Source organism: Ambystoma mexicanum, chromosome 4p, assembly GCF_040938575.1.
Source record: "Ambystoma mexicanum isolate Mex_15411 chromosome 4p, UKY_AmexF1_1, whole genome shotgun sequence".
In the NCBI taxonomy this organism is placed as follows: domain Eukaryota; kingdom Metazoa; phylum Chordata; class Amphibia; order Caudata; family Ambystomatidae; genus Ambystoma; species Ambystoma mexicanum.
Genome location: NC_090927.1, coordinates 1087581700 through 1087606028, shown reverse-complemented (window position 1 = coordinate 1087606028; position 24329 = coordinate 1087581700). Strand labels below are relative to the sequence as shown.

Below are 24329 nucleotides of genomic sequence, written 5' to 3'. Positions count from 1 at the left end.
TAGACAGACACAGGACCTGAATCCATCTGTAGACTCCCCTTAGTGTGGCAGGTGAGCTCTCCCTAGGGAGCCGGGAATGAGAGAAACACCAAATTCTTTGCACCTGAAGGACACAGCTTGTTTATAACACCACAGCAATGATGGCAAAACAATCCAAGCATCCGAAAGCCGCAGATATCACAAGAGGGTGTGGCACAAGTGCACAATGTGGCAACCCCTTTGGAGGAGCAACATATGCCGGCAACCAAGTATGATCTACAATCCCTCCTTACTGAAATCAAGAAAGATCCAAGGGAGCATCGCCCTGTCAGCTAAGAGAACTGCCCTAGAGAAGCGCCTGGATGAGGCAGATCATTGGTTCATGGCGACTGAAACACCAACATGTCAACAGCAGATGAAATGGACAAGCTACAGAGCGCATCTAAGCTCTTGAAATCATATTGTGAAGGATTCCAGGCAAAACTGGAAGATACATAGAATAGATCCCACAGAAACATCAAAAATATGGGGGATTCTTGGGTCTGTTCCCGATGCCGACCTACAATCATAATTGCATAGCCTCTTTCACCAAATACTGAATCTGTCTGACGACTCTGAATTGGATCGAACATGGAGATATATCAACCCAACTAAACCAGACCTGCCACCAGATATACTTTCCTGGATACATTTCTATATGACAAAAGAAAGACTCATGGTGGTGCCAAGTCTGAAATTAAGTTCAGCGGTTTATCGATTCAGCTTCATTAGGATCTAGAAGCCCGCTACGATGGTTGAAAGGGGAGCTGTTAAGCAGATACCTTAACGGTGAGGTTTCACTAGAACCCTGCTTTTCACACATGAAGAAAAGAAATGGGCCATAAAGTCGACCAGGGAAGCAGTGGATCCTATAGGTCCAGACAATGCAGGAGACACATCGCTAGCAACATGGGCCGAGTCAGTGAGGAAAGCACACAGAAATGCAGTGAGGCAGGCCGAGGAACAATCCAAATGAGAAGGAATGACAGAGGGGTAGACGCCCAGCTCCATTAATGAAAGATGACAATTTCATGGCGTACAGATAGAGATAACAGCAGTCTGGCTGAATGCAGACTTTACTTATCCTGACAGGCCTCGAGCAGGTGCTCTGCACCACCTTGAAGGGAGGACATAGAGAACTGCCTACCCCGAGGCACAAACTGATCTACGCAATGCATCCCGGTATCTACGACAGACAATGCAGAATTGGGGAGAACATTGCCACATGGCCCGGCTTCCTGGCCCGCCAGAATTTCTCTGTTAACTAATGTTGGTTTGTTTAAAACTAGAAGTGTTAACTATTACTTTATATGAAATGGGGAGGGTGGGTAATGCTGGGAAAACTGTTAGAAATGTGGCAACAGCAGGTCAAGTCGAGGCATATTTCTCTAGAGTTGTGTATGGAGGAAATGCATGACCCATTAACGTGCACTTAGCCCCCAAGCGCTCTGCCCTACCCCTCGAGAGACCCCAGCAGAGAACTACGATCCATCTCCTTTAATACTCGAGGGCTAAATTCTCCTGCCAAAAGGAAATCAGTACTCCAGCGGGTGAAGGAAAATGATAGCAACAGCTATTCTGCAGGAAACCCATTTGTGCCTGCCAGATGAAAAACAGCTGCACGGCAGGAGTGTCACCTAGCAGTTCCTCACCTCATCGGGGTCCAAAAAAGGGTTGGGGGGGCACTTTAATCATAGCTGAGAACACTCCATTCCGCCATACGGACATACTGCGTAGTCCCACGAGGAAATACATTGGTGCTAAATGCACGTTAATGGGACATGTATTTACACTGATCTCATTATGGCTCCAATTAAAACCATGGAGAATACCGATCCCAAACTAGAGATGAACTGGCAGGCTTTGACGAAGGCCAAGTAGTAATGGGCTGGGATTTTAAACAGACGCCAGACCAGACGAAAGATAAAAACCTCCTGCTCAAAGCTGCATACTTCAAAAATGCACTGAACACTGTGAAGCTGCTGAGGGAGCTTAATGTGGTGGATATGTGGAGCCTGTTGAATGAGGAGACTCCCCATTACAAGCACTATTCACACATTGACAAGGGACACTCAACAATAGACCTAACCCATGCATCCTAGAGATCCTGATTGACATCCGCAACTTCTCAGACCATGCTCCTGTAGCAATTGGGTTAGCAGTAAAGAGACTTTAACCTTCCCCCAGACCCTCATGGAGGCTGAACGATGGTATCCTCAGTAACAATCAAGAGTGAGAGGGCCCAAGTTATAACTATTTTGCAGAGAATACAGGAGCAGAGAGCGTGCTGGCGCTAATTTGGGATGCCATGACGGCAGTATTCGGGGGGGGCGGGTGATTCATTGCACGCAACGCAATATACATCAAAGCCCACAATCAGCATAGGCAGGCAGAGGAGGTGGTTCAGGAGTGTGAAATACAGAAGAAACAGGCAGTTTCCCAAAGAAAATGGCGACAACTACAAACAACCAGGAACAAGCTTGAAAAACACGAAATACATAAAAACGCCTACGCAATGACTAGAACCAGACAGTTCTATAACACCTGCAGTAATAATGCAAAGTTTCTGCCGCAGAAGCTATGCAATCTGCAAATGAGAAATATACATGGCCTAACGGATGAAGAGGGGAGGGCCCATTATGGGGAAGAGTTAAAGGGTGGGATTATTCAAGAGTTCATGGCTAACAAAAACTAAAAACCCAATAAACAGCAAGGCTATTTAAAAGAAAGTAGATGTCTGCTGCTTTGCTCCACTCATCGTAATAGCACCACCAGGTCTGCCAGCCGATGGGACTTCTCCCCAATGTCTTTCTTTTCCACCTCAGAAGCTCTCAGCCACAGTGTTCCGGCAGCCCTTCTTCCCCTTTTTACAGTATGTGCCCTACGCAGCGCAACCACTGGGCCCAGATAACGGTCTCCGGCCACTCGTTTGCCTTAGATGCTGCACCCACACCCATTATGGGGAAGAGTTAAAGAGTTAAAGGGTGGGATTATTCAAGAGTTTATGGCTAACAAAAACGAAACAACCCAATAAACAGTAAGGCTATTTAAAAGAAAGTAGATTTCCCCATATATCAGCCAAAGAGAGCCCAATAACCAGGGTAGAAGCCTTCAAGACCCAGTTAATCAAGCACATGCCACCATCATTCAACTCTTTACGGGAAGCAGGAACGATGACTGGATCAGACACCATACTTATCTCAAATCAGGGGAAAAAAACATGTGAGTTTGTAATTCATATCGGCCTATTGCATTAATGAACATGGATGCAAACATTTACTCCAAAATACTAGCAGCCAGACTAGTAGGCTTCATGCAGGACTTAGTAACAGATCAAACGTGATTCATAACTAATCCAAAAACCCTCGATAATATCTAAAGAGCAGTAAACCTGATAGAACTGGCTGGGAAAAGGCATACGGATGGGAGCAATTGCCCTTGATGAGACTAAGGCATTTAATCAGATCAATTGGGCATACCTTAGCCAAGTCCTAATAAAATTCTTCTTTGGCCCCAATTTATCAAAACTGATACTAGCTAATTACCAGGAGCTCCGCACCAATATAACAATGAATGGGAGAAGTTATGGACCTATACCAGAATCAAGAGTGACACATTAGGGTTGCCCCCCTGTCCATGCTACTTTTCGCATTGTCAATGGCACCTCTAGCCCTGCGGATTAGCGAGAAAGGGGAGGTTCAGGGATTGAAGTTAGGAGAACATTAAAACATCTCACTGTACGCAGATATCCTTTTCACAGTCACAAGCCTACATAGATTCCCAAGTAACATCTTAAAGGAATTAGACGCTTTTCAGGAAGTAACTGGGTTTGCAACAAATTACTCAAAATCCAGCAGGGTCAATATTTGAATGCAATAGAGCGATTTTCAAACGCTCCATGGGCCCCAGCCCCTGAAAGGACATACCAACACCATTGACTGCTTGGTAATTAATCTCCTGGCAGGGCCCCAGAGGGCATACGATGTTCATTTTCTGAAAATTATGGGTGAATAGAGGACTGATTTAAGAAGATGAGGTAAACAAGAAATCTTGTGGTTTGGCATGAGCGCTAGAAAAACTGCAATGTAAAATAATTGCTTTTATCTGGAAAGGGAAAAGGCCTTGCATTGCAGAGGCAATTTAATTGCAAAACCCATACTGTAGAGTGTGAGGGTACCAGACGATCTCATTGCAGCGCAACTATACAGGACATTAGCATGGGCCCAAGAAGGCCCAAGTCGGTGCTCCACTTCCCAGGATGCCATATATAGATAGCTCTAAGCTGAATGAAGGGTCCCAACTGCTGTCATCCACTAAATCATTGCTTTACTTTTGGTGCAAAGCAATTCATCATTGGGGTGTTAAGGCAGGCCTAGCTCCCCCCATCCCCACTTCATATAACTCAGATTTCACGGCAGAACTGACAAAATCAGCATTTAGGAGGAAAGCCTTGAAACGCTAGCCTAAATTTATGAAACCGAGACTCCACTCACATTCAGGTAAAGCAAAGAGCGTTTAAGGTGGGGGAATGTATGTTCAATTAGGACACTGGGCCACACACCTTGAGGATAAGGAGAGGAGTACGAGACTGGAAACCTAGAAATAGAGCAGGATCAGACAGAGCTGCTGTACAAAGCTAAGTGGGTAACAGATATATGTCGATCAATAGAGGACACATGGAAGGTAATATGGGCAACACAATCACACATCTAGATGCACTACAAACAAAGAAGGGACACACGCTTTGCCATTGTTGATATCTCTCCCCCACAAGAGTGCATACAATGGACCCTACAGTCCAGGGCTTTAAGTGGGCGAAGAACTCGATGGGGCGTGGGATGGGTGTGGCTTAATAAAGTACATAAACCATATTAAGGTATGCAAACAATGACATAAATGAATTTAAGCATTTATATATCTGTATGCATACCTTACTATGGTTTGTGCAGTATGCAAGCCATCTTTTATAAACATAGAAATATGTAACATATTTCTATGTTTATAAAAGATGGCTTGAAAAGTACACAAACCATAGTAAGGTATGCACATAAATATATAAATGCTTACATGTATATATTTGTTTGCGTGCCTTACTATGGTTTGTGTACTTCAAGATGGCTTGAAAAGTACCCACACAAACCATAGTAAGGTACGCACACAAAAATATAACATTTATATATTTGTCTGCATACCTTTGAGTACTTTTCAAGCCTTCTTTTTTAAACATTGAGGTTTATGAAAGATGGCTTGAAAAGTACACAATTTAATCCATCTTTTATAAAGCTTTGACAACGGACAAAGCTCGAGGGGTCTTTGGCCGTCGGCAAAAATTTATAAAAGATGGCTTGAATTGTGTACTTTTCATGCCATCTTTTATAATCCACGAAATATGTCAAAGAATCCACAGGTTCGCCGAGGGTTAAAGATGCCTCGGCAACCTGGGGAAACAAAGGGACAGTAACTTCATCTGGTGACCCACCCCTCCCCTCACACGACATATCACCAGAGGAATTTACAGTGACTGACATGTGCCAGCCAGAGCGTCATGGCGGCTGCCTCTCCTGTCGTGGCTGCGGCAGAAATGTGTCCCGACAATGTTGTAGTGGGACCGGGGGCTCAGCCCCCCCCCCCTTAAAGCACTGCTGCAGTCCCACTGGAGTGAGCAGGACAGTAGGTGATTTCTTTCACATGTGGTGGATGTGCCCAAAAATCCAAAACCTTTGGGAGGACAATAGAAGCTATGAAGTCCATTATAGGGATCACACAGTTACCTGACCCGCTGGTCATACAGCTTGAGTGCCCAATTGAAGAATACCATCAAAGATCAGGGGGGTTTCTAGGCCCAAATTCACTGTTGCCAAGCATTGGACAACTGTTGAAGGTTCCTCAATACAGATGTGGTGGTATACAATATGGGTCATTTTAGTAAGATCACAGCACTAGCGGATGGCCAATAACAAAGCTATCAAAAACATGGGCGCCAGTAATTAACTTCAGTCCAAACTACCCACCCTTAGCCCACAAGTCACACTTGATACAAAATTATAGTCTGGGCTGAGACAATGTAAAACAGGAAGCAGAGCACCGGATGAAGCCCAAGGCATGATGGGGGCAGGGAGTGGGTGGATAAGGAAGGCGATGTCCTAAAATGGGTGATTATGAATTCGTTTTAGTATAATGAACTTGAACTAATTGTGTTATTTGTATCAATTGTTGATTTTACCAAGAAAATGAAATAAAGTTTTACATTTTTTTTTATTGGTTCCTAAGACAGTGGCTGAGGGCAGATGGTCCTCTGCAGAGAGCAGAGGCATAGGGAAAACAAACATTTCCCCCACAGGAGTACCCAATAATTAAAGGGGTTACAGAGAAATAATCAGTGTTAAATGAGCCCTCCTCTGCACCATCATGAAAAGACTCCGAAGACAAACTCGAACCCTCAGATTTGGAAGGGGAGTGCCATTGGTCATGCTTCTTGTGTTCGAGACAGCTTCAGTCCAGTGTCGAAGGAGGCCTATGGTCTTTTCAGTTGTGGAGGTTAAGACCCAACGGGGAGGATGACTATGAAGATTTCAGGCTCCACGGTACCAAGGTAGTGGGCCCAAGAACATCTGTGCTAGCTTAGAGGTATTGGGACCTTGGAGGTAGATAGACTGAAAAAATGGAGCTGGATCTACTTCTTAGAAGACTTGGGTCGTCAGAGTGACTTTGGTCTGCCTGGGACCGTGCAGTGAGAGAAATGCTACTGCCTGATAACTTTCGAGTCTGGTCTTGAGTGAAAAGGATGTCATTTACATAAGGCCAGTCCTTATCACTAAGCTTTCCCACCAGACTTTACTGGCAGATGCGTATGCCCAGAGTGACTAGAACGGGCAGTGGAAGCTATCTTGAAAGCTAAGGGGACTACATTAACACAGTTATTGAGAGGTGATGCCAATTCAGAGACTGCACACAGCCCCCAATCCATCCAACCACTAGGATGCAAAGTCTTCAGTCACCCCACGAGGTCCATGGTGGCTTGCAGTGCCAGACCATCCTTGAGCATGCATATCAAGTGGGTTATAAGTGATATGGATTTGATAACATCGAACTGACAGAGCTCAGCTGGTGGAAGTTCCCAAGAGGGTGCGCAGGCTCCGAAGGTCAGCCAAGGAGAATTGCTTACCACATAATATGCAGCGCTTGAAACGTTCCCAGATTGGCAGGTATGGGGAGAGAGGTGCAGGTTAGTAAAAATATAGCCAATCAATTAAGAAAATATGCTCCTTGGGGGAGAGGGGAGTCGGGTGGGGGGGACTAAAGTAAGAAAACCACTGTGGGCACACATACAAGCTCTTAGCATGTCAAACATGGAGGAAAAACAGGCAATGGAGGTGGCAGTTGGTGATGGATGGGTAAGGGCAGTCCTCCAGATAAGGGGCGCACTGGGCCTTTTTAAGCAACAAAATTCTCCAATTATGCGACATTTAATTGTTCCTTCCGTATCATTTACGCTGGCAGCACACATCAGTTTCTTGTGTAGTTCCTCTTTGGTCCAGCAGGTTGAACGGTTGCACTGCAGTTTAACAAGAAACGGATGGAAGTTCAGACACGGCAATACCACGGCCAAGTTAACTGGTTTGGTTGGTGGCTACAGAGAACGGTGCAGGCAGTATGGGCACTGCATCATGGTAACCGTCACAAGTGATATTTCACAAATCTCTACCCACAGGACTAATGGTATCAGCAGCGTTTTGACAATTTGCCCCAAAGCAAGTGAACCCCCCGATTTTCTACCACTGGTCCGTGGGGAATCATCCCTGGGGTGTAGACAGGCGATGCCAGAGACAAAGCCCAACATCCTGCAGCTTCTGTGAGCAGAAGCTGTGCAGAGAGCTTCTCCTCAGCTGCAGCTGATCCTAGGGTTGGGCAGCGGCTACACAAAGTCCATTCGTGCTGCCATCAAAGAAGGCTTGGAAAACATTGAATTTCTCACAACTGCTGTGTTGATTGCCATTCCACTGTGTGAGGACCGAGCCCACCTCTTTAGTATGCCCTTTGAAATTTCTATTACGCGACCAAAGTGTATTCCTGCAAGGCCTCATACTGATACTGCTACCAAACACCCTTTTGCTGAAGAACTCGTGTGAAAAGTCCAGAGGTAGAAAGCAACCACAAGTTCTACAAATGGCCCTCTTACATTGAAGAAGGAAAAAAACGGACCAATTCCCATTTATGCTAAATCAGCCAGGCTAAAACAGTTTTTTTGGTTAAACTCATGTTTGTAGCAGGGCAAGTATCAGTTGAAAAGTGTGTGTGTGTACTAACTCACCCCAACCAAAGTGAAGGATTAGCTTGAGAAATTGTTCCCAAGGAGTGGCACGGCTAGGCGGACACTCCGATTAGGGTCGTGCCAACATACAGCAGTAACTTCTATGGTCTTTCAGTCACTTAAACAGTATCTCAGTAAGCATCTCGCCAGCAAATATCAGCAATCACAATTGTCTCAGGGTGAACCACTGTTCTCACCCAGATGCTGTAGTACAGTATCCTGTTTCTTGGAGAGCAGCTCCTCTTCAGACTGCAGTCCAGACAATTCTTTGAGTGTCTTGGATGCTGATAGAATTATATATTTACTAATTTCTGAGCGTGACAAGTCAGAAGTACTCAAAACAAGAGTTTTGGATGATCTAAACAACTTCAACAAAAAGAGCTCCAAGAAGGAATTCCTGCTATGCTGGCTGTAAAAGTGATTCAGTTATGAATATCTCTAAAATAGCCATTCAGAGAGGGGGGGATTGGCCAATAAATGGAGTAGGCTTCTGCCCACCTGATATATAGCATCAAGACCTTAAGGGCTGGCATCTTGCTTGTTTAGGTAGCCCTTGCCGCATGAAATCACTACCCTCCTCCTTCCACCAAATCAGGGCTACCTCAGAAAACTATACCAGTCTATCATTAGTATAGCTAAAGTACTACAATGCTAGATTTCTGCAGCATCTACCCCTACTGTCATCAGTGTAAATAGATGGTTGGTCACTTGCAAACCACATTTCACATCTTATCTTGAGGTCAAATAGCAAACGGTTGCGTGCTTGTTTGAGAAATCAGTGTTCACATTTTCAGGTCCCAAGGTCAACTCAGTTTTTAATTTTTAAGGAGACTGAGATTAGCCTTTTTAATGGTAAACAAGTTGATATTGGTTGTGCAAGTTACCATGAATCAGGTTGTGACTTGTTGATAAGTTACTGTGCTGGAGAACATTTACCACAAATGTTCTACATCCTCTTAATCCAAATAACGTTGATATACCACTCTTGTAATGTTTTTAATGTGTTCTATACTGTAAACTGTATGCACTGGATGGAGGGGAGATCATTTTTTTTTAGTCTTGTGAAGGAGAACAGTATACTTTACTCTCTTGAATTGGCATTTACTCTCGAATTATAGAAATCGGGAATAAAATACACCTCAAAAACGTATCTGGAACACTGTTTAAGGGGGCAACATCCACTTGGAGAAGATTCTTCCGGTCATGCCTTTGGTGCAGGCATGCCCGAACAGTTGTGAAGGAGGGAGAGCACAACACCAAGAGCAATATGAATGTATGAAAAAGATCCAAGAAAATGATGCAGCATATGAAAAATGTAACTTAAGCACCTTTTTAAGTTACATTCTTAAAAGGTATGTTTCAAGGAAATCAAGTAAATATCAGAAGGTATATGGGCTCAAGTGAGGCGCTGATGTGGCCATCATTGTGTTTACTTCAAATACTGGAGCTAATTTTTGTGACTGGTCTATGATATGATTTGAAACAGGTCTTCTGTTCGAGCAGAGAAAAGTTTCCTTGGCAACACAAACGGAGGTCCGATCTATTAATACAAGGAGGTAGAGCAAACCTTTGTAAGTTAATGCCTGAAAAGGGAGGTGAACAACCTAGTGTGTTCTAAAACACAAATTCGTAGGCCCTTTTAGTAGACCGAACTACTGAGCCTCTCTGAATTCTTCAATAAGGAAGCAAGATTTCCAAATCATAAAACTTCAAAATTGAATCTGCCAAGGTCATAGAAAGTCAAAATGTGAGCCCCTTGTAATCAAATATGCAAGGCTTCATTGATGATTTTAATCCTACAGATGACTAAAAGAAAGCGAACAAAAGCAAAAAATAAATATTTTTTATTTACTTGATTTAAGTGTAAGAAACTATTTTTTTTACAAGTGTATTACTACATAAATGTTTCAATATTAAATCTATCCTCATTACTTAACAGGTTAGATCGAGTCCACCAGCCGATTCGGGATGATTTTGGTCATCAGGTGGAAAAAGCAAAACCTATGGATAAAGGGCCGGCTGACTCCTTCGATCGGCAAGTTATCTCCCCTGTCTTATGTGAGGGTGTCCGCTATTGTTGGTGTCCAAATAAATATTGAATAAAAATACTCCCAGAAAAATGAAGAAATGAGACAGTTCCACAGATCATCTCTATTTACTCACCCCAGCTGAGTACTGCCACACGGACAAACTACAGTAGTATCACTGGTGCATTTGAAGATTAAGAAACAAATGCAGCTTTTAATATTTGCAGCAATTACTAGGTGCAAAGAGATATGGACTGGAAAAAGATAGGGTTTACAATTAAATATAGGTTTACTCGACAAAAAAAAATCCCGTTTTGAACGTCAATTGCTTATTTGAATGGCCTATTGTACTCCAAACTTCAAAAATAGTCGGTAAAATACTCCAACAATGTTCTTGCCAGTTCCTCTGTAAACCATTACAATTCACATATATGCTTACTTAACCAAAACTCATTTCTGCAAAGGGATGATTACTCTACTCCAGCTAACCAGTAGTAAAACAAACTACAATAATAAAAAAAAAAACCAGGACCACTCTTCACAAGACTTCTACTAAATGAAAGTCAAGGGTTCCGTCTACCATTTTTCTGAACAATCACTTTTAATCAGTTTGGAAGAAAAATAAAATCAAATACAAAATGTTAGAATATATTTTTTTATTTTTATAAATAACTTATCTGTTACAAAGACAGTTTTCCCAGCTAAATCACAAAACCATAATATACTCAAGATATCCAAATTAGGGTTTTATTAATAAACTAGGTAAAAACTGATTTGTCAATCTTCACATAGAACAACTGCAGAAGAAGCAGAAAAAAAGGCCTCAATTATTCTTTAAACAAAATGAACTGGATGCAAGTGCTTTGGGTCATGGTCTAATTACAAGGGATTGTCAATATATTTTACCACATGAACTGCCTACCCTTTGGAACAAAGGCTTCTAACAATTATATAGATCACCTGTAAAAATCCTATTCTTAAAAAATAAATTTGCACTGCCTAACATTTACAGCGGGTGACAGTATTTCATCTTCTATTTTTCATGTAAAATATACGGTCCCCACTCCATTTACCATGTTCCATCTTATCCTGAATACTCCCACCCCCCCAAATTTAGTGTCATACAATTTTGCTTTCCTAAATGTGGGCAATTTGGCTTCACAAATCCATTTATAGTGTACATAATTTGAGAGGCGCCCAATGCTACTAAGCTGAATTTAAGCTTCATTTGTATGACTTGGTTAAACGTTTTCAGTTTGTGTTTTGTGTTTTAGAGCTCTGTGCTCTGTAAACGTAAAGAACAGGCGCGCCTTGAATGGGATTGCCATTTTTAAAATTGTTTTTTTAAAACCTAGTAAAGTAACCACCTGTACCATCTCTGCCATGGGGAACGTTTTTAACAAAGGTTCTTTGTCAACGTTTGAAGAAAACGGTCAAAGATCGAGTGATGGTAACATTTTGCATGCTAAAAACATCGGCCTTCAGCTTAGTAAATTATGAAACAAAAAGAGTTATGTCACCCACCGTAAAACTCAGTGCACAGTGTGAACTATACACACAACCCTTCAAACATTCCCTGCATTTTATAAACACACCGCATCTGCAGGTCTTCACAGAACATCAGCATTTACAAGAACAATGTACAGAACGAGCAGAGGAAGGCTATTTTGTGCATAGTTTTATATCATTAATGCTCATTTTATTTAAGGCATCACTTCTGGATAAAAGCTTAAAAGGGCCATGATTGTGCATAATCAATTAAAGGGAAAAATAAAGTTAGTTAACAAAAGACTTACACTATACATACAGAACAACAAAAAATTTAAGGCGAAGAGAAGAAATCACAAAGCAGGGTCTAGAGCTATGTACAGTGGGAAAAGCAATGGGGTATTTCACTGTGTACTGTATTTTACAGAAAATGCATGCAGTTACTCCATTTTATCTTTAGACTTGATTGTATGGATTCTGGCGGGCTTCACAGATGTTTGGAGAAGACGATGAGAACCAAGGTACCACGGTAGTATAGTCCATCCCATGTTCAAAGGCACTAAGCGGTAAACAGCTTATAACCGATCATCTCAACAGATCACATTTCCTCTGTGTATGTAGTGTTTCTTGGACTGCTTTGACTGAATCTTGACCGAACCCAAAATCTTGTTTGGATTAAATTTGCACATCCAAAACCAAGATGAAACTATGGAAAGGGTTTGTGGAAAACCCAAGCACGGAACACAGTGAAAACATCTTATTGGGATGCTGGTAATACTGTACATGGTGTGGGCAGCTTGGAACCAAGTCTTTTTAACACATTACCTTTTAAATGATCAATTCCAACTGCCTCGAAGCAACACTGAGGTATTATTAGCTTTCTGCAGGTGGACAATTAACATTACCAAAACACCATCTTGTCACACCTTCAATTTGAAAGACTCCTATGCGTCTGAATCAGGATCTCTTTCTTCCAATGATAAAGCAGTCCTTTCAAATTGTTATAATTTCATGGATTGGCTCAAAAATGCCTGGGCATCTCACACTGTTCACAGCGGTTTAATGCTGGATGATTTAGAAAAGTACATGCAGTGCAGTTCCACTGTGCTCCCTCATCTTCATCTGCGTCTGGCACATTCTTTGGTGTTTTAACATTGGACCTTTGATCTGCAGAAAAGAAACAAAACAAAAAAAGTGTCATGAACGTCTGATGTCAATGAAGTCAGCATTACACAAACACTTGCTGATATGAACATATTGTAATTGTTTCTTTCAGGAAGAATTGGTATTTTCCAAGTCAACAAAAATCGCAAACAAGCTCCACAATAATTCTTTGTTTTTATACAGAGCCCAACCAAAAGATCATATGGAAGAGAAGTCTTCACTGTTAACAGTTCTGCACTTGACAGTCACATATTTCCAGATTTTGGTCATTGACATGCAATAGTTACCCTATACAAACTATTTGTGTGTATTCTATTACAGTGTATGACCTAGAAGGAATTACAAGAAATATACAATTAGTTACTTGCAAATACATAAAGTTATTCTTTATCTATGTGTCTCAATAGTGAATTAAATGACAACTTGAGTTCAACTGTTCATGTTGCTCAGTGTCTTCATGGACTGCAATAACAAACCTAGTACTTATGTGACCATAAAAAGAAAAGTGTGTTGATTGTCAGAGGTGTCCAAAGTTTGATGATAACCTTATGTTATGAATGTGACATGAAAAATGTTTGAGCTTTAAATGCTAATGTAGTACGAGAAACCCATCTGATAGTCATACTGCGGCAAAACGTCAATCTCCGATAAATCACATTTTTAGATCTTTAGATGCAGAAAGTCAGGTTGGTTAGTGGCAATACATTTCCAACACCCGACAATCCCTCCAAATGCGATACAAGTGCCACCTCAAAAGTTCATACAATTGCAATGCCTTTCCTATCCCCAGCAATCTATTCAAGTGAGACACATTCCCTGTCCCCAACATTCACATCAAGGTGCGGTACAGTTTCTGCCCAGAAACAATCTGACTAAGTGCAATGCATTTCTTACCCCTGCCAGTACATCTAAGTGCTATACATCTCCCGCTCATACTAATCCATTCAAGTTTGACAGGCTTCCCTCCCCCAAAACTCCATCCAAGTGTGGTGCACTCCCGTCCCCCAACTGCCCATCCAAATGTGACAAATCTCCCACCCCACCACAAGCCATCCCAGTGTGACACACTCCCTATCTCTAAAAAAATCCATCTAGGTGCAATGTATTTCCCACCCCAACAATCCGTCTCTGGGAGCCAAAACCTGCATGCTACAGGTGTCACATAGTGCCTGTCTCGGGGCGCAGCAGGGAGTATAACGATTACCTATATTATACCAGATGCAGAATGTGGCTAACCTACAAATACAGGCGGACTGTAGAATGTGGCTAGTTTAGTTTCACACAGTTATGCCACATGTTGGATAAGGTTAACCTAGGCTAAATGCTGGTAGATGTACTATTTCAGGTATTCGAGTGGTCGTTTTTCAGGAGTACATTAATGGCTGTACGCCCGGTTTTTCTGGTAGGTCTCTCTTGCTGGCTGTTGCACGGTTTTGCACATTGGGTTGCGTTGATGGTGGTAGGTCCCATCATCCAAGGTGACCCATGAACCAAGGTTCGCCTTGGTTCATGTTGGGTGAGTTCGGTTAGTCACAGGTTTCGTGGGGGTTCCATTCCATGTGTTTGCTCATTTCGTGTGCATAGATGTCGTTCAGGTGTTTTCCTCGCCTTCGTAGCTGCCAGGTTTTTAAAAGTTTTCTGAATTTTAGATGGTCCTCCGTAGTTCATATTTCTGTCAGGAGGGAGTTCAATTTTTACGGCTATGCAAGAAAAGGCAGATACTCCATGTTTTTTCCTTGCCTAGTGTTTAGGTTCTAAGAGAATGTCGTTGCTGGATCTAAGTGTTCTTGCTGGTTTGTAGATTGTGATTTTCAGCTGTATGAATTCTGCTCCCGGGCCGTGGATTGCTCAGAGTTATGCACACTGTTTTGAAGGCGATTCATCTTTTGACTGGGAGCCAATGTAGCATCCTTTGCGCTGGTGTGATGTGGTCTCTTCGGGAGAGTTTGAGGAGAAGTTTGGCAGCTGCATTCTGAATTTGTTGTAGTTTCCTCAGAAAGTATTCTGGCATTCCAAGGTATATGCTGTTGGCGTAATCTATTCTGGACATGAGGGAGATGATGGCAGGTGTTCTGTGCATTAAGGAAAAGAAAGATAGTATCTTTTTGATAGTGTGCAGAGGGAAGAAGCATTACTTAATTATTGCGTTGACTTGCGGTTCTTGCGTTACCTCGTTGTCCATTAGCATTCCAATGGTTTAACTATTTTGGATGGTTCAGGTGGGGTTCCCAGTTATATGGGCCATGGAATGTCCCGATTGTTTCCTTGGTTGTTGGGCGAAATCATGATTTCCATTTTGTCTGGGTTCATTTTAAGGTTATTAGTGTTCATCCATTGGTAGAATTATTTACGGCAGTCTGTTAGCGTGGGGTTCTCCTCTTCGCTGCCGCTGATGTAGATTTGGGCATCATCTGCATAATTGTAGCATGTGAGGCTGTCTTTTGACAAGGCTCATTAGGGGCTTCAGGCAAATGTTGAACAATAGTGAGGATAACAATAATGGTGCCTAGAAACACTTGTGTACAAGCGTGTTATAAATGCCATATAACGAGGAGCCCTGTGGGACTCCAAAAGTGGAGTTGCGCTGTGCGGATTTGAAGGGCAGCCATATTGTTTCTGTTCTTCCAGACAGGAAAGATTTAATCCAGAGGAGTGCTGTGTTTCCGACCTCTATGTCTAAGTCTTGACGAGCGTGAGATGGTTGACCGTGTCGAAGGGTGCAGAGACATTGAGAAGTATCAGTGCCGGGTTTGTGTTTGAGTATGCATTGTCTTTAGGTCGTCCCATATCGAGAGAAGTGCCAATTCCTTTCATCTCATGGGTCTAAAGCCTACTTGTGCCTGATTTAATAGCTGGTTGTTTTCAATATGTTCCAGTATTTGTCTCTAGGCCTCCATTAGTTTTGCCGGGTATGGAATGTTTGAGGTGGGTCTGTAGATTGCGAGGTCTTCAATATCGCCTGTCGTATCTCTGAGGAATAGTTTGATGTAGGCAGATTTGAATGCTTGTGGTATACTTGCCATTCAAAGTGACATTTTGTAGAGGTTTAGGTAGTATTCTGATGGTTTTGTCTGTGCAAGGATAGCATTGTAGATTTCTGGTGGACAGGGATCGGCTAGGGAGTCTGCCTTGTTGCTTTTGTTCACCAGGCTGATACATTTTTCTCTTGAGATTTGGGGAAAAACCAGGTTCAGCCTGGTCTGTGGGTGGGGGGTTGGTTGAGTGGAGTAGTCGGGTGGGTCGGTCTACTTTGCATGATCCGTTGTAGGTTAGTGATTTCATTCTTTAAGTGATCTGCAAGCTCATTGCATAGTTTTGCGAGGGGATTGGTGTGTTATTGCACCCGGGAACAATTCTTTCCAAATCTTTTGAGTGTTAGCTTTCGTGATCCATTCATTGTATTTTTTTGCTTTGTATGATCAGATCTGTCTTTGATATGTTCTTTTGTCTTAGTTGTGGTTTTTCCTCATTTCCAGTGTGTTTTTTTCATTGCTTTGAGGTGGGGTGTGAACCATCTAGCCAGATTTCTTTCGCAATGGCATGACCGGTTTTTACAGTTATCTATTATTTTTGTGACCCAGTTCAGGATGTCTGTTCTTTCATCTATGTCCGTTGCGTTCAGGGTGGTGAGCAATGGCTTTGAGGATTCTAGTTTTTCCGCCACTCACTGCTTTTGATGATTCTCCAGTTTCTTGTCCATTAGGGGGTTATTTCGGGGCTTGTTGGATGCTTTTGATGGTATTTGGACCACAAACGGTATAATGAGATGATTGCACCAAATTATTTGGATTGGGGCGCTTCTGTGATCAGCTTTTTATTCGCAAAGATTGCATCTAGCGTGTGGCCTGCTGTGTGCGTGGCTCCTTTCACCATTTGCCGTAGGTGCATTGTATCAAGCTGTCTAGAGAGTGTTCTCTGTAGGTTTTCCGTTTTTTTCAAACCATATGTTAAAGTCGACGAGAATTATCAGGTGGTCATGTTTAATGGCCCTGTTAGTGACAGCTTTTACGAAAGTGTCTACGAAGGTTGCATTGTAGGTCGAGGTCCTATAGAAGAATATAAATATGAGGTTTGTTTGTGGGTCTGAGGTCAGGTGCAGGGGATTCGCAGTCCGGGATGTTCAATGGATCGGCTGTTTTTATTTTTAGATTATGTTCCTTCAATGCCACGGCAAGTCCTCTTTTTTCTTTTCCGTTTGCCTGCATGGACTTAAAGTTGTGAGGAAGACAGTCTAGCAGGAATTTGTAGTTTTGAGCTAGCCAGGCTTCTGTGGTGAATAGGATGCCAACCCCCACCCCTGTCATAAAGTAGATCATATATGTGTTGTGTGTTTGGGCATAGATCCGTCATTGATTAGGTTGCAGTGTATTCTTTTCTTTAATGTGGCCGGTTTTGTTTTTGATTGTGTCATTTGGTGGTCTTGTGTGACGCTCATGGTCATCGGGTTGCAGGTTATGTTCTATTCGGTCTGTTTCATCATTAAGTAGTTTGGTTAGGTTTTGGATTGGGGTTCATGTCTTTTTCTGGATCCTCTTCTCTTTCAGGTTGATGGTGCTGATGGACCCCTTGGTGTTTTGTGATGTATGGTGTGCAGGTCTTGTTTCCTATTTTTCTGCATTTATTGCCTTTCCCTTTGGAGTCCCTATATCCTGCTAATGTGTCTAGTGTTTGATTGTTGGTTGCTGCTCTGGCGGGTAGTCTGTTGACAGCTAAGGCGTTGGGTAGAGTGATTGTCTGGTTTTCGTGGTGGCTTTTATTTCAGTCGGGTACGTGGAAGTGCGTTCCATTGCTGTTTTACATTTCACAAGTCCTTTTTATGTGTTTTCTCACACATCGTCCTCTGTTGTGTCATGGCATATTCAGTCTATGTCTTCTAGTGGTTTTCACTTGGATGTGTGGCTGTATTTCACAGTTGTGAATGCCTTCCTGTGAATCAGTAGTTTGCCATTACTGTAGTTTATTCTTGGGGCTTTGTGCCAAATGTGGTAACTGCTTATTTGAGGTTCTCCCTGTGTTGCTTCTTGGGTTTTCTGTTCAGTACCTGATGTGTTGTTGTAGGTGATTGTTAATTTAAAATGTGTACAACTGTTTGCATTGATCTTCACTAGGTTACCACTTGGGATAGCAGATCAACAGTGGGATAGAAAATGGGTAGGTATTGCTTTCAATTTACCTTTCTATTGACTGCAAACATTTCATTTTAATGTTACTATGTGTTGGCTAGGCTATTGCATCACTGACTATGCGCCTATTGACAATATATAAAATGTGTCAAAAGACCAAGGGCGAAATCTAGTACATTACCTGAATCCACTGACATGTTGCTTGGCGGTCAGGTGTGCTATGTCAAAATGACAGTTTGTTATTTTACCATTCTGTATGTTTTTTTTTTAAAGGTTTTTATTAAATTTTACAAACAAACAATAAACCAAACAAACAGTACATATTCCAACAGTTTCAATACACTAACTTCCTAACCACTACTCCCACTACCCCACCCCCCTTGCGAGTCTATTGCATTGAACCTTCAGTTTCCACACCCTGTCGTTCGGTCACCTCCTCCACAGGCTCAGTCGGGTCGTCTAATGACCCAAACAGTCCGGCTATCAGTGATTTCCAGGCCATCAGGGACTCATTCTCCTCCTCCCCCATTGCTACACGCTTCTTGCCATGCCGTGGTTTTGGATTCTGCCCATTTTTGCAAGTCTTTCCACCACAACTCTATCCCATGGCAATCCTCCTTTTTGCTAGCACATAAGCCAGGTCCCTTAGTTTGCTTACGTGCCTGAGTTTCCGTGGTCTCGGGAACCCCCCCCAGCAGACAGGCCCACACCGTATCCACTACTATCTTGACCCCTCTTCCTTCTAGTTTCTCTTTTACACCCCTCCAGAACCTCTCTATGATCGGGCATGACCAGAACATATGCACTATGCCCGCGTTCTCTTCGTCACACTTGGGGCATGCTTGCTGACCTGCATTCTCGAACCTCGATATCCTCCAAGGCGTCATGTAAGCCCTGTGTGTTATGTACAGCCGTATCTGTTTCAGCCTCGCGTTTCTAGACACCTTCTTATGATACCCCTGCACCCTTTCCCACACCCCATCTCCCATTTGGGCGCCAACCTCCGTTTCCCAGTCCATTCTCAGCTGCGTGACCTCCTTCCCCACTTTAGACATCAACATCTCATACAGTCTGGAAATCTCATGACCCCCCTCAGCTATATCATATATCACGTCTATGGTGGCATCCAATTCTTCCTCCAGCACAGTTTCAGGCTATGTTCTCTTAATCCTCTGTACCATTCTGTGGTACGTAATGTACTGGCCTTCATGCAACCCAGCTACTTCCCGCAGCCCCTCAAAAGTAACACTAGAGCCCTCCTGCCAGATGTCCCCCATCGTTGCCACCCCAGCCGGTTCCCAGTGGGTCCGGAGTATCAGTCGCAGCTGAGCATCCGCCGCTGTCAGTACTACCAATGGCATCTGCGGTGAGCATGGGAACGGGTCCCCAATCATTTGGCATGCCCTGCGCCGCACCTTCCACCCTAGTAGCATCATTTTAGGGCGACCCACCATTTCCGCTCTGGGTGCCCACATGACTTCTTTCAAATAAAAAGGTGCACAATCCCGCCCAAACAACCTGTGTTCGGAGGTCTCTTCATCAGATAGCCATTTGGCGACATACTGCAAATGGCTCGCCACATAGTACGCCTCGTAGTTGGGCAGCTTAATTCCCCCATTGTCATGGAAGTTCTGAAGCTTCCATAACGCCACTCTGTTTCGCGTGCCGTGCCACAGAAAGTCCCTACACATGCTATTTAGTTTGGTAAAAACCCCCTAGGAATCAAGTACGGTGTATTCCCGAAGTAATGTAGGAGCTTCGGCAGGACCACCATCTTTAGCATCGCTCCCTGCCCCATCATCGCCAGAGGCAGCTTCGCCCAAAACCGCATGCACTTCTCAATGTTCCTAATGGCTACTTTTGTGTTACACTTATGCTCCTCTTCTACAGTATGGTATATATTTATCCCCAAGTACCGAAACGTGCGAACCGCCCATGGTACTTGCAATACAGGTAATCGCTCCGATGGAATCCCCTTATACCCCCCCCCCCCAATGGGACATGCTGGACTTCTGGGGATTCACTGCTATACCAGACAACACAGCGTATCTCTCCATCACTTCTAGGATGTACTGGAGATTTTCTTCTGGGAATCGTAGGTACAGTAGCATGTCATCTGCGTATAGGGAAACCAGGTGCCGCTCCCCTTTCACCTCAATGCCTATAGTGTCATATTGTTGCCTCAGATAGATCGCAAGAGGTTCCAGGGCCAGTATGTAAAGCATAGGAGACCACGGGCATCCATGTCTAGTACCCCTGCTAAACTGCCACCTCTCTGATATCGCAGATCCTGTCTTAACTCTAGCCAGCGGTTCCCTGAACAAAATCTTCGCCCACCTCACATAGCCAGGCCCTAACCCATAGTGTTTCAGGGCCGCCAGCAGCCACGGCCACCTGACGGAGTCAAAGGCCTTAATCGCATCCAAGGACACGATTGCCATTTCCTCATCCCTTCCACTGCCAAACTCAATGATCCTCTGGAGTCGCCTACGATTATTGGTGATGTTTCTATGGGGGACATAGCCCGTTTGATCCGGATGTATTAACTTGCTAATGACCCTCTTCAGTCTATTCGCCAAGACAGCAGTTCGTATCTTGCCGTCTTGGTTCAGCATTGATACAGGTCTAAAGGAACCACAGCTACGCCCAGGTTTATTTGGCTTAGGGAGAGGTACTATGACAGCCTTTCTCAGTGACTCCGGTAAGCGGCCCATCTCGAATGCTTTGTTTATCATTTCTAGCAGCAGGGGGAGGACCTCATCTATATATACCTTATAAAATTCGCTCGGGAGCCCATCTGTCCCTGGGGTCTTACTAGTAGGCAACTGCCTCACCACCTCCCCCAGCTCTTCCAGGGTAATCGGGGAGTCCATTTCCTTTCTTTCCTCCTCGCTTATCTTGGGCAGCCCCATATCCTCCAGCATTTCCTCTATCATTACACGGCTGCTGTCCCCTTCTTCCCCGTATAACCCTTTATAATAATCCACAAACGCTTGATTAACTCCCTCCTGAGTATCCTCTACGCTACCATCTTCCCTCTCTATAGTTCTAATTGTGGCTCTGGGGGTCTCGCTCTTATATAACCACGCCAAAAGTCTCCCCGGTTTATCTCCTCCCGCATGCTGTCTCTCTATGTACCTCTTATAATTAAGGTTACACAACCTCTCCCAGTATTCCGCACATTTTTGCTGTAGCTTAAGTATCAAATCTAGTTTCTCCGCTGTATCGTCACCGGCTTTTAAGGCCTCTTCCAATTTTGCTTCCGTCTCCCTCAGTTCAGCCGAACCCCCCGCCCCCCTTGTAGGCCCTTTGATTTTGCCATGGCCGCCCCCCTCATGACAACTTTAAAGGCCTCCCATAATGACCCCGCCGAGTCCACACTCCCAGTGTTGGTTTCAAAATAATTTACAATCTCCTCTCGCAAGTCCTCCCTAAAGAAGGGGTCCCTCAACGCCTCCGCACGTAGGCGCCATGTCGGGATCCTCGCCCTCGGGGGGGCAGTATTGCCATGCAAGAATCAGGGGCGAGTGGTCCGAGAGGACCCTGGCCCTGTACTCTGTGTGTGCCATCTCTGCTATCATTTCAGGTGATGCAAAGACATAGTCCAGCCTCGTTGATAACTGCTGTGGGGCCGAGTAATGCGAATATTGCCTTTCCCCAGGGTGCCACACTCACCATGCATCTTCCAGCCCAAAGTCATCCAGCAGTGTCTGTAGCGCCCTGGCTGCAGGGGCCGGTCTATCTAATTTCCCATCCGATCTATCCACCCTCGGGTTCAGTACGCAGTTCAAGTCCCCTCCCCAGATCACCGCGCTACCCACACACACGCTCAGATTCGCACTCCGTGTCCTAATGTACGGCGCTGTGTTCTGGTTCGGGGCGTACGTGTTAACAATACTTATCTCTACCAATCCCCTCAGTATGACCATCCTCCCATCTGTCTCAGCCACCACTTGCAACCGCTGAAACGGGAAATGTAGCGCTACCCATATAAGTACTCCTCTTGCGTAGGCCGAGTAAGATGAGCCCACCAACACCCCTTTCCATTTTCCCGCAATCATGTCCATCCTCTCACGTGTGAGGTGGGTTTCCTGCAGCAATGCGATATCTATTTTCTGCCTGCGCAGATACAGCATAACCTTGTTCCTTTTTAAGTAGCTATTAAGCCCCCGCACATTCCATGTGAGTATTTTAAGGTCCCCCATGGCCTGGTATGGTCCTGTTCCCTCCCCCCAGGTGTCGTTTAGCTTCAAGTTCCAATCCAATCCATTTAGGCTCGCATCCCACTCTAAAACCCCTTTAACCACAAACACACCAAACTTCCCCAACTGTTGCCCAGCTCCATCCCTGGATCTCAGGCTCCCCCGCATCTAGCTCTTTCCGGCTTTCACCTGTACTCGAAGCTCCGCAGGGTGAGGCCGCCCTAGTGGCCAACCTTCTACAACTACAACTATAATTCGGGGGGTAGGGTACTTCCGCCCTGCGCTCCAATAGCACATCAATTAACTACACATTGCCAAACAATTTAAATATATGTAACTGCCACTATATTCCAGTCCATCAAGTCTCTCACAATCAGCAATATGTAATCGAACATCAGCCTCCTACAGCCAGGCCCATCGTTCTCAGCCTTCGCCTAGGCGCCCTCGGGATGTTCGCTCACCGCCATAGCAATATGCGTACCGTGTCTGAGTCACTTTTCGCGTCCATTTTGTGTCTCTTCCGTGTCTTGATCCGGGCAGCCCTGCAGATCCAGCCATGTTGTTGCTTCCTCCGGAGTGTTAAAAAAATGCAGTTTGCTCTTATGCACGACCTTCAGTTTCACAGGGTACAGCAGCATATATTTTATCCCAGCTGCCCGCAGCCTCCTTTTGATAGTTACATAGCTGTACCGCTGCCTTTGGACCAGCATAGTATAATCCGGGTATGCCGTGATAGTGCTCGAGGCCCTCTCAATTGTTCCACCTTTCCGAAAATATTCCAATATTTTCTCGCGGTCTTTATAGTTCAGTATTTTAGCAATTATCGCACGTGGAGGGGCCCCTGGTCGCGGCTTCCTCATACGGGCCCTATGTGCTCGCTCCACCGCAAAACCCTGCGAGAGTGTACCGGCCCCGATTGCTTGTAGGAGTAAGTTCTCAATGTAATCAGTCGGGTCCTGGCCTTCTTCACCTTCCGGCAAGCCCACCACGCGAATATTGTTTCTCCTCGCTCTCCCTTCTGCTTCTTCTGCTCGAGAGTCCAAGTTGGCCACTTGTTGTTTAAGGACATGGATCTCCTTTGCATTGTTGGTGCTGGTGTCCGTGTTAGATTTCACCGCACCCTCCAGGCAGCTTGTGCGTTCCGCCAGTCCCCTGACATCTTTGTCTCAGCAGGGAGACTTCGATGCCCACTGCTTCGATTTTAGCTTCCAGGGAAGTGCGTAGGTCCATCATCGCAACCCCCCCCCCCAAGATTCCTTCAGCTCCGTGATGGCTTCTAAAATCCGATGATTATCAGCCGCTGTAGCGCCCTCAGCCTGTGCCACCGGGCCTTTGGTTGCGCTGGTCGCAGGAGACTGCTGTGTTTTCGCAAAAATATCCATCGTGGGTTGTTTGTTCTTATTCTTACCCACGGCCCCTCGTGCAGCCATATTCTGGTCTCCGTTGGGTCTCCCTAGCATCCGAGTGTCTTCCCAACCGTAATTTCCGCTCTTTACCGACTGTCGTGGTGATCTCCAGGCAGTCGTGACATCCTCTCGCCGCTGCTAGTTGCTGATCAATGCCGAGAGAGAGCCGAGAGGTGCTTGTCGTGGTGCGGCCTGCATTTTCACACCTCTGTTGCCCTCAGGCCCTTGCCGTCCGGGCCAGTCCCCAAGCCTCCACGACCCAAAGCCCACAGGGGCTTTTGTTCCGTCTTCACCTCGCCATTGGCGTCCTTTCCCCGTGGCCACCGCCTCTATTCGTCCTCTTCAGGTACCCCAGTGTCGTTTCTGTTGTCAGCCATCTTGTGTGACAATGGACCGAACTGCCGCCGTCGTTCGTTGAGCAATTCCTCCAGACTCCCGCTTACGAATCTCTTGATCTTTACACAATGAGCAGAGCATACATTCCTGTGCGTGCATGATCAATTCTGGAACCAATGGCGCATTTTCAAAGGTAGTTTTTTCGGATCATCCGTCGGATCCTCCGGAGCTACATGGGAAACACGTCCTACTCC

General features: G+C 44.6%; 1 protein-coding gene across 1 annotated transcript in view; it reads right to left on the bottom strand.

The window, feature by feature from the left end:
* Positions 1-12021: 12021 nt before the first annotated feature.
* TAB2 (TGF-beta activated kinase 1 (MAP3K7) binding protein 2) overlaps positions 12022-24329 on the bottom strand; it is a 321631-nt gene continuing 309323 nt past the window's right edge. The window contains exon 7 of the mRNA XM_069606671.1: positions 12022-13011. Within this exon, the coding sequence (XP_069462772.1) occupies positions 12866-13011 (146 nt within the window). The 3' untranslated portion in view covers positions 12022-12865. The remainder of the gene's footprint in view (positions 13012-24329) is intronic.